An 11420-nucleotide genomic window follows, 5' to 3' on the forward strand; every position below is an offset into this window, starting at 1 on the left:
AATTGGTATTGTTTAAAGCGCTTTTACATTAAACTGGTGTAAAAATGTAAAATCATACATTTAAAGACTTTTATAACCCTGAACAAAACATAAGTGGTTAATAAGAGAAATTATGGGACTATGGGCGAGAATTCTTAGGCAAAATGTAACGAATAATATTTACTTTAATTTAGTGTAAAATCGCCTTAAAAAGTAGGGAAACAAGCTCATGAAAACATACAATTTCAACATATTTACAAGATTAATTTCAAAAATTTCTAATCAACACACTAAAGAAATTGCAAATTTACATTTGCTAAAACATTTTAAAAGCCCATAAAGGATTATTTGATCATGGGCCTAACTTCATGCCATTTTATGTACTTGGCCCAAAAGGATTTTTTGGTTGTTTTCTTGTACTTAAATCAACTTTATCGATGCAATTAGTATTGTGTAATACGATTTTACATTAAACTAGGGTAAACAACTAATTTAAGACTAATATAGCCTTGAATAATACGGAGGGCGTTTAGGTAAAATACAAGGTAATTATACAAATAATTCACAATGTCAACATATTACAAGATCAATGACATAAGTTCAAGATTTCCAATCAAAACAATGAAGAAAACTATAAACTTAATTTTTAATTATTAACAGCGCGGCAATTTTTCCGAATTTGCCCTTGTGTACCCGTGAGAACCTCAATATTACTCATTTTAACCATAGCATGTCTAAAATCATTAGCCCAATTCATTGGTTCCGTAATATACCTACGTACCATACGTCTACTAAACTCGTCATCTAAAAGTGATTGATCGGCTGGAATTACAACTCTACCCCAAACCACATTATTATAAAACATAGTGCTAAGTTTATTCCCTACTCCCTTCAAAAGATTTAACGGCAAGACACTGTCCTCATTTGACTTTGACTTTGGCGATTCAGGATCAGGGCAAATTGTCCTAAGAGTAGCGATATATTTCGGGTTGAGTTTGGGATTTGAATTATGTGTCGCATTAAAATGATGGATTTGTTGCGCGAATAAAGAACAATGAGCGACACCGATTGAGTGTACTCCAAGTAATGTAACTAAGTCGGATTTGTTCATTCCTTTCTTTTGGAATATATCAGTCATTTGTGCCACGTTTGAGTTGGGAAATGGTAAGTTGTTGACAACGTTGGTGTCTAGAGATTCGAGCCCGTCTCTACGTCCCGCCGGTACCTCGTAAGGCGCGATGAAGGAAATGGCGACAGAGTCACGTGCCGCGAATGACATAATATCTGCACAAGATACTGTGTTTGGGCATGCTTTCTCGAGTTGTGATTTGATTTCGTCAATTACCTCCAATCCTCTTATACCTATGTTTCCGGGAGACTTTCTCTCGATTTCTTTACCTGATGGTGTTTTGTCCAATAGGATTGATGCGTCACATCCCTACATATTCGTAATCCCACATTATAATATATATTAATTATTAAAAAGTAAATTAGATTTTATTCCTTTTAATATCAACTTTTTAAAATTACCCATTTTTAAATTTTTTTGCTAAAATTACTTCCTTAAGTTACATTTTTTTGCTAAAATTGTTCCAAACACCAATTTAAGTGACTTATTTCGTCGTTTTTGAACTTATTCCGTTTGTGGCTTAACCAATCTATACTTTGAAAGGTATAATTATGTAGACAAATGTAGGTGGAGTTCAAAAATAGATGAAATAAGTCAGTTAAATTATGAGTTTTGAAGAAATTTTAGGGAAAAAAATGCAACTTAAGAGAGTAATTTTTGCAAAAATGCAACTTGAGAGAATAATTTTAGCAAGAAATACAACTTAAGGGAGTAATTTAAAAAACAATTTTAAAAGGAATTAATTTTAAAAAAAGTTGATTTCGAAAGGGAGTAAAATCTAATTTACTCTTATTAAAATTGAATGTTTATATACCTATTAAAGTTGAACATTTTTTTTGGGATATTCTCTTGTGTACCTCGGAATTTTTTCGTTTTCTAAGGTGTACCCCTAGTTTTTCACAAAAAAAAAAAACGTTGACCGACAATAATTCTCTGTTACGAGTTCAGAAAACGGTAATTTTTTTTAAACCAATTATCTCGTCAAGGCCTTGAATTTGAAAAAAAAAATCGCCGTTTTTTAATCTCGTAACCGGTACTTATGGTTGGTCAACGCTTTTTTCACGAATAAACTTTGACAGGCCATAATTCCCAACTATGAGTTGAGACGTCGGTGAATTCTTTTTCAAACGGAAGATCTCTTCAAGACGGTCAATTTGAAAAAAAAAATATCGTATTCTAAACTTGTAGCCAATAGTTTTTTACGGTCAAAGTTGTTAAAGGGTACACAATAAAATATTCATTTTTTATTTAACCATTTGACTTCTATGCAAAAATAACTCGATCTATATATCCAAAAGAAGAATTTGATTAAACAAACAACTCAAACATACAACAGGTTAATTACGAAATTCCTTGGACAAGAGGATTCAAAATTGCAAACGTAAAACTCAATCATCCATGCAAGGATCGAGCAATACTGCTCCGATCCTCTTATTTTTTAACTCGTCAATTGTATAACATGACACGTAAAATAAATTCGGAAAATAAAACTCACCTTAACAAAACAATCATGGAAAAAGAGACGAATAAGAGACGCAGCCATGCCTGGATCTTTTAAGACGGTTTTTGTCACAACGCCTTTTACAATAAGTTCGGCCTGAGGACATGATTTACTATAAAATCCAACACTTAAGGGTGCATTTCCTTTGCCTTGAGATAACGTAGAACTCACGCAACAAATTAAAATTAGGGAAAAAATCAAATTTGTTACAAAATATATATTATTGTTGCCCATGTTATATTGTTAAAAAACAATATATTCAAAGAAATTAATTCTTCGCTAGGGCAACAATTTTTTCTCGTCCTGCTTCAGAGAAATTAATTTTTCTTCGAAGAGAAGAGAATATAATGAAAAATATAATTTATAATGTTTAAATTTTGAATTTTGTTAATTCATTGTCTGAAATATAAGATGTCTACCTGTGAATCTGTGATGTGGGGCTATAATAAAATCTTATTAGTTTTGCACATACAACCTAGATTTTATCAAGGAATTCTTATTAATAGATATATTTATGTCGAAATCTAATTCAAATGATTATGAATTGCTAAAATTGATGTTTTAAATTGAAATATTCGACTTTTTTCTAGTTTACCTTATAACATTACTGGTTTACCTATCCCCCTAGGCCCTAAGCACATATTCTAGTTACGCCAAGGGTCAAGTCAATATAGCTTATTGTACCACGCGTTCCATGTAGTTCATCTCAAAACGTGTTTTGGTTGGCTTCAGAGCGGATTATTGTATACTTTGCATTCACATCGAACTAAGATGCAGAAGTGCAAATGTATAGAATTTGTGGAATATATGTGACTATGTGAGTTATATTTTAATCAAATGTATAAAATTCATTGAAATGAAGCCTGGGTCAGGCCCATACATGTGTTTAACAAAAACAGTTACATTCAGTTCTCTACTGAAATGTATCCCACCCTTGGAACAACATTTTGTTGTAAAGGAAAAAACGATTTTAATGCTGTCGAGTTTTAAACCAAGTTATGAAATATGTGTACTGCAATTCAATGGTCGAGTTTTAAACCAAGTTATGAAATATGCGTAATGCAATTCAATGGCTAAAATGAGGAACGACGAGCTTTTATTACAAATTTTCAAACAAGCAGAGAACTACTTACAACAAGAAAATTACGCTTAGACGAAATACTCAGAAACTCGACTATACTACTACATCTACTTGATCCTCGGGTACATGGTGGAGTTACATTTCGCGGTTACCTAAGCCAAACCAACAAGTTTCTCACTGACCTCCCAGACTTTCTTAGCCTTAGCAGGGTCACTGGCCTCTTGAGACATCTGATTCTCAAATGAGGCCGAAGACTTGTTCCAGCTCCAGTATACTCCTGATTTTGTCAAACTCGGGTCGCTCACAACCTGAGCAAGTCGCTTTCCAGCCTCGTCTTCAGAAACAAACCCCTTGGTAATAAACTTCTGGAACGGAGGGAAAAGTGTCCTGAACAAAGGAATGTGCTCTCTGAACAGTCCTGTAGTTGCAATGCAACCAGGGTAAAGCGAGGCGAATGTAATGCCAGTCTCTTCATGGTACCGCCTGTGGAATTCCTGCATTGTTAGCATGTTGCAGACTTTACTGTCCTTGTATGCTTTAGCTCCATCAAAGTCTCCACCATCGATCATGGCCGAGCTGTTTAGCCCGTTCAGTCCACCGGCTAGTCCTCTTAGGTCACCTAGGTTAGCCTTTGGTGGTACGTTTCCGGCCAATGTGTTGGTGTTACCTGAATACAGAATAAAGATTTAACGGATATTCTCTCGTGTACCCCTCTACTTTTTCATTTTCTAAGATGTACCCCTCTTTTCTTACAAAAAAAACTTTGACCGTCAATAACTCTTGGGTACAAGTTCAGAATACGATAATTTTTTTTTCAAATTGACCGTCTTTAAGAGGTCTTCAGTTTCAAAAAGAAATTCACCTACGTCTCAACTCGTAGTCGGGAATTATGGTTGGTCAAAGTTTGACCGTCAATAACTTTTTGCTACAAGTTCAGAATACGGTATTTTTTTTTCAAATTGACCGTCTTTAAGAGGTCTTCAGTTTGAAAAAAAAATCACCGACGTCTCAACTCGTAGTCGGGAATTATGGTCGGTCAAAGTTCATTCGTTAAAAAAGCTTTGACCAACCATAACTACCGGCTATGAGTTCAAAAAGCGATAATTTTTTTTGTTTTTCAATTTAAAAAAATTTTTTTTTACCGTTTTCTGAACTCGTAATAGAGAATTATTGTCGGTCAAAGTTTTCTTTTGAAAAACGAGGGGTACACGAGAGAATATCCCAAGATATAATGACGGTTTAGCAAGTCATTTAGCTGAATTAAATCACATTGAGCTCAAACCCGTCAGCAGTAAATTAAATTTACCTGTAATTGATCCGACAATAATCATTCGCTTGGAAGGATAATCCGATTTGGTCAAATCCTCCATCAAGAGCCTAGAGAGCAAGAAATGTCCGAGATGGTTAGTTCCAACACTGAGCTCAAATCCGTCAGCAGTAAAAGTTGGCTCTCGCGCAGTAGGAAAATAGACAGCAGCATTGCAGACCAAAACATCAAGCGGCATTCCCGACTGTCTAAAGTTATTAACAAACTGCTTAACACTGTCAAGAGAAGCAAGGTCAAGGTGCATTATAGTGTAATTCTCCTTAGACATGCCAGCAGACTTAGCTGCCCTTTCGGTTTTTAGAAAGTCCCTGCACGCCATTATCACGTGCCATTTGCCTGTCTCGGCTAGGGACTTGGCCGCTGCAAGTCCTAACCCGGAGGACGCACCTGTGACAATCACACTTCCTTTTCTCAGGGTTTTCTTCTGGTCTGACATTGACCTGGTTACCCCTGGTGATGCTACTGCTGCTGTCTGTGCCCTGATTGGCGTAACTGTTGGTCGCAGTCGGTTGCATTCCCTCTGTCATTAACATTCAGAAGTATATAAGTTTCAGTTTAATCAGTTACAGGCCGACTCCACAGATTTTTACTTTTTTAGACCTGGTGCGGAAATATGACCCTATACTGTAGAAATCCTGGCGTCACTGGTCTGAAGTAAAATTGAAACTTCATACGAGTTTTGTATACATTTTAAAAGCGATTTTCAGCAAATTCATAAATTTGAACAGAAATAACAAACCAATAATTATAACAGTTCAGTAAAATTTACTACTGTCATTATTTATTACTGCAGTAAAATTTTACAGAATGCTACTGTAACAGTTCAGTAAGATATAAACATTCAGAAGTATGCTACTGTCATTCCCTTTTTTTATTCGTTCCCTTTTTTTATTCGCATTTTGAGGCGTGCGTTCACCCATGGACGGTTCGAAAGGATGATTCATGACTTCATGTCAGCCGACCCCAAATCATTTTGGGATTAAGGCTCTGATGTTGTTGTTGTTGTTGTTGTTTACAGGTCGACTTATACAGATTTTTAGACAGATGCTGAAATACGACTTATACTGTAGGAATCCTGGCTCCGCCACTGGTCTGAAGTAAATTTTGAAACTCGATACGAGTTATGTGTACATTTTAAAGGCTATTCTTCTGCAAATTAATAAATTTGAGTAGAAATAATAAACCAAGAAATATTACTGGTTTTGTAAATTGTAACTACTGTCATTATTCATTACTGCAGTAAAAATTTACAGAATGCTACTGTAACAGTTCAGTAAGATATAAACTAGAGTAAAATTTAGCAAGAGGTAAATTTTGGACAGAATGCTACTGTCATTAACATTCAGAAGTATACAAGTTTTAGTTTAATCGTTTACAGGTCGATTCCACAGATTTTAGACAGATGCTGAAATACGACTTATACTGTAGGAATCCTGGCTCCGCCACTGGTCTGAAGTAAATTTTGAAACTCGATACGAGTTATGTATATATTTTAAAAGCTATTCTTCTGCAAATTAATAAATTTGAGCAGAAATAATAAACCAAGAAATATTACTGGTTTTGTAACTACTGTCATTATTCATTACTGCAGTAAAAATTTACAGAATGCTACTGTAACAGTTCAGTAAGATATAAACTAGAGTAAAATTCAGTAAGAGGTAAAAAGGGTAAATTACCTTGCATCTTAAAGCAGAAGGGCTAAAGTCAGCTTTAACATAATCTGAAAGAGATACTCCAAACAAGCTAGAATCCTTCAAACAAGCACTTGATTTTCCCTACATATTTAAATTTTCATTAATCAATAAGTCACATTGTTCTAAATATTATACTCTTTTCGTCCCAGTCATTTGTATACAATTTATATTCATTATGCAAATCATTTTAACTAAAGGTAAACAAATAATTGAGACAGTTGAAATTATTTTGTTTTAAGGTCCGGTACTCCTTAGAGCAATTTAGTGACGGAACAAGGGGTCAGTAGGAACAGTCGCCCTAGAATAACTGAAAATTTAATATCTTCCACTTTTTTTTCAAGTTATTTTACATAATTTACCCTACTGAAAATTTTCGACCCTACATGCAAATTATGATTCCGCATTGGAACATAATACAAACATGACATTACTCTAAAACATGTTACATTATATTGTCAGAATGTCAACTAACTGAGTTGGTAAAGTCATGAGCGATTTTTAACGTACCTCCTTAGGAATGGAGAAAGCAGAGGGAAGCAAAGATGTAGATTGAAGAGCCATAACTAAACTTGTCTCAAAATGCCAAATACAATCTATATATGATATGAGTATGAAAGATACTTTAAAGGGTCAATTATTTATATAGCAAAGTTATAAGAAAATGTACAAAAGTGTACAGTTATGGGTGTTTAAGATAATGTGTGGATAAGATAATTTCCAAGAATATTTCACTATTTCATTGCTTATGGACCAATCAAAAATTGAGTTTGAGATTTCCTTCACATGTTATATTGATTAATTTTTTGGATATTATTTGCATGAAATGGTTTAAGATCTTTAGGTATGGACTATGGAGGGTCCATTGGATATTTAGGGCTCGATGTCCTAGGTGACCCACACCTTGCTATGGGCTTGTGGGGGTAAAGTTTCAGGATATAAACCATATAAAGAAGGACAAATTGTTACATATAAGACGGTTTTATAAGTAAGATCAGCGTAATATTTTGACATAAGTAAAATTTAATAATCATGGTTTTTAAAATTTGTGTTAATATCTTGATATTAATATAAGACTATGCTTTCTCAACTCATTTTAGTGTGTATTATATAGAGTTCTATTAGATACTCCGAACAAGTCAGATGATGATTTTATGTTAGCCGATTTTAAATTATTTTGAGACTAAAGCTATAATGTTGTTGTTGCTGTATAAATATCTTGATATAGTGATGAATGACATGTTTAACTGAATTGGTAATCATCATAAAATACCGAGTTGTCAAAATAAAATTTAAGATTACACAAAGATTATTGTACATTGGTATACGGATTATTAGGTACGTCGTATGGCAATGATGATAAACATATTTAAATTGAATTTGACATAGTATATCTATTATTATTAATAAATTCATATTATATAGATAAAATTTTGATTTATATTGACGACTCTTGTTATCAATACTATATATTAAATCCAGAAACCAAGGGACTTCAATGTAATTAAAGAAAGTTATACAAATTAATTATACTATATAGTTTTAAATCAATAGCACCGTGTGATGGACCCGATTAAGGGATCTCAATGCAAATATTATATAGTTTGGGTTAAAATTAAATTATATAGAAGCTTGGTAATTTTCCTAAACATGGTCAATTTCCTTAAAATAAAATAATTAATTAAGATGGTCAATTTCCTTAAAATAAAATAATTAATTACTATAAACATGCACATTTATGGTATTAGTTATTATCATCATAAAATTATATATTAAATTTAAAATCTATGCAATTTTATTAAACTTTATAGTTTATTAGATGTATAGAGATGTTAATTATTTAACATACAAAAATATAATAAGTAGGTTATAAATAATTCAAGTTAGATTCCATAATATATAATATTGCATAATTCTTTCGATATGATTTAATGCATATATGTAATATATTTATATAAATATATAATCCTCTTAAAATTGCATGCCTAAGTAGTAAAAGTAATTTCGTCAGTAAAGAAAAGAATTGTAGTAACATTGTATATAGTTATATGATAGTAATCACTCATTTGAATAGGAAAAGTAACAATATTATCAACGAGATCAGTGAGAGTGGTAGAAACAACAACGGAAGTGGTAAAATAATCAATATTAATGCGCCAATAGTGAAAGTAACAATAATTACGACGGGAGTAGTAAAATTATCAATATTAATGCGGCAGTAGTGACAGTAACAATAATTACGGCGGGAGTAGTGAAAGTAACAATGATTACGGGGAAGTAATGAAATATTATTACTATTGTTTCATTAATAAGAGTAAAATATTAATAGCGGGAGTAGTGAATTTGTCTCAAAATTTATTTCATCGTAATTTTAGGATATGTTATAAAAAATATATTAATGATAAATTTATGGGTTATGCAACTTTACGTAATTTTATTTAATGAAAAAAAAATTAATGGTAAGTAGATGTAGCCCGGGCGAAGCCGGGCAACAATACTAGTACTATATATTAAATCCAGAAACCAAGGGACTTCAATGTAATTAAAGAAAGTTATACAAATTAATTATAATATATAGTTTTAAATCACTAGCACCGTGTGATGGACCCGATTAAGGGATCTCAATGCAAATATTATATAGTTTGGGTTAAAATTAAATTATATAGAAGTTTGGTAATTTTCCTAAACATGGTCAATTTCCTTAAAATAAAATAATTAATTAAGATGATTAATTTCCTTAAAATAAAATAATTAATTAGTATAAGCATGCACACTTATGGTTATAATTAGTATCATCATAAAATTATATATTAAATTTAAAATCTATGCAATTTTATTAAACTTTATAGTTTATTAGATGTATAGAGTTGTTAATTATTTAAAATACAAAAATATAATAAATAAGTTATAAATAATTCAAGTTATATTCCATAATATATAAAATTGCATAATTCTTTCGATTTGATTTAATGCATATATGTAATATATTTATATAAATATATAATCCTCTTAAAATTGCATGACTAAGTAGTAAAAGTAATTTCGTCAGTAAAGAAAAGAATTGTAGTAACATTGGATATAGTTATATGATAGTAATCACTCATTTGAATAGTAAAAGTAACAATATTATCAACGAGATTAGTGAGAGTGGTAGAAACAGCAACGGGAGTAGTGAAATAATCAATATTAATGCGGCAATAGTGAAAAGTAACAATAATTACGGCGGGAGTAGTGAAATTATCAATATTAATGCGGCAGTAGTGACAGTAACAATAATTACGTCGGGAGTAGTGAAAGTAACAATGATTACGGGCAAGTAGTAAAATGTTATTACTATTGTTTCATTAATAAGAGTAAAATATTAATAGCGGGAGTAGTGAATTTGTCTCAAAATTTATTTCATAGTAATTTTAGGATATGTTATAAAAAATATATTAATGATAAATTTATGGGTTATGCAACTTTAAGTAATTTTATTTAATGAAAAAAAATATTAATGGTAAGTAGAGGTAGCCCGGGCGAAGCCGGGCACCAATACTAGTTATTTATTAATATGGTGGTCTTACTCATATGACCAATTTTTACAACAATTTTTGAAGGTTTTATTTGGAGTGATATATATCAAGATGACAAAATTTCAATGGAATTGGTTGTCAATCAACTCATACTATATACTCCCTCCTATTGTAAATAAGTGTCTCATTTGCCATTTTCGTCAATTCACATAACTGTCCCATTTGCCATATTTGGACATGATTTTTTACTTTTCTACCATTGGCTCTTTTCTTTATTTACCACCCCAATCAACCCTAACACATATATCATATTCAATACTTTTTATTATTTAACTCCTATATTCTTACCCCTATACAATAATTTTCATTATTTTAACCATATTTCTTAATTTTCGTGCCATTATCCAAATGGGACATTTATTCGGAATAGGAGAGAGTACTATAAATCATTAATCCATGAATTATGGGTTTGGGGTGGGCCAATATTTGCCAATGCCGTAGGGCACCATCACGGGTATTTTGGTGTGCCAACAAGACATTTTAAGAGGAAAACTGAAAATAATTGACAAATAGAGCCCTAGTGGAAAACTCCATGATAAGATCCAATTAAATTTCTAATCCATTTATCATGGGTGTTTCTTGAATTACAAATTCTTAGGAGAGTTGGGTTCTTAAAAAACTTATTGTTCTTAAATTACACACAAGACTTGGAAAATAGTCACCAAAACAAAAATCTTAGGATTGAAATTATAATTAGTGATAATTGTTAATTATCACCTAGTATTTGTAATTTGTATGTTGGAATATATACATTATAATGTAGGTGGTAATTTGTAGTAAATGAAATACAAGGTGATAATTTGTGAAATGCGACAAATACTAGGTGAAAATTAACAATTTTCACTTATAATTAAGGATCAAGGCAAAACTAACACATGCACAATATTTGCATTTAAACATGAAGCACTTCGACATAAGTTGTTTGGTTTTACTTTGAGTCCCTTGAATTAAAGTTACCTCATTTTATTTAAAAAAAAAAAATACTATCAAAAGTGTTAAATTATCTCCACCCGACATTGGTTTTTTTAAAGTACGGAGTATCTTTTTGGAGTTTTTTTTTTTTTTTTTAAAGTATCTTTTTGGATGTCTAAAACCATGTTTCTCGAATTGAAACCGTCTAAATTAATATTTACACGA

The 11420-nt window shown here is 31.7% G+C and overlaps 1 protein-coding gene and 1 long non-coding RNA gene across 3 annotated transcripts; both read right to left on the bottom strand.

Annotated features, from left to right (window-relative positions):
• Positions 1-507: 507 nt before the first annotated feature.
• LOC141656412 (uncharacterized) lies at positions 508-3092 on the bottom strand. The gene is made up of 2 exons (XR_012548484.1): positions 2604-3092; positions 508-1417 (listed from the first exon to the last, which is right to left on the bottom strand). It is a non-coding gene; the product is annotated as an uncharacterized LOC141656412 (long non-coding RNA).
• Positions 3093-3683: 591 nt separating this feature from the next.
• LOC141656411 (protochlorophyllide reductase, chloroplastic) lies at positions 3684-7508 on the bottom strand. Of its 2 annotated transcripts, none has more exons than XM_074463283.1 (4): positions 7219-7508; positions 6694-6792; positions 4997-5537; positions 3684-4357 (listed from the first exon to the last, which is right to left on the bottom strand). In XM_074463283.1, exons 1-4 carry the CDS (start codon positions 7270-7272, stop codon positions 3843-3845), a joined length of 1209 nt encoding a protein of 402 aa, XP_074319384.1. In that variant the 5' UTR covers positions 7273-7508; the 3' UTR covers positions 3684-3842. The 2 variants fall into 2 exon arrangements, with proteins under 2 accessions (XP_074319384.1, XP_074319385.1); XM_074463284.1 differs by having other exon boundaries at positions 4997-5788; positions 6237-6792; positions 7219-7312.
• Positions 7509-11420: the final 3912 nt, after the last annotated feature.

This window comes from Silene latifolia, chromosome 5 (assembly GCF_048544455.1).
Source record: "Silene latifolia isolate original U9 population chromosome 5, ASM4854445v1, whole genome shotgun sequence".
NCBI classification, from domain to species: Eukaryota; Viridiplantae; Streptophyta; class Magnoliopsida; order Caryophyllales; family Caryophyllaceae; genus Silene; species Silene latifolia.

Coding starts and splice junctions, on each gene's coding strand:
- LOC141656411 (XM_074463283.1), bottom strand. CDS start 7,272: ATGGCTCTTCAATCTACATCTTTGCTTCCCTCTGCTTTCTCCATTCCT. Junction 6,793..7,218: donor CTTTCTCCATTCCTAAGGAG/GTACGTTAAAAA, acceptor TTAAATATGTAG/GGAAAATCAAGTGCTTGTTT. Junction 4,358..4,996: donor TATTGTCGGATCAATTACAG/GTAAATTTAATT, acceptor TTCTGTATTCAG/GTAACACCAACACATTGGCC.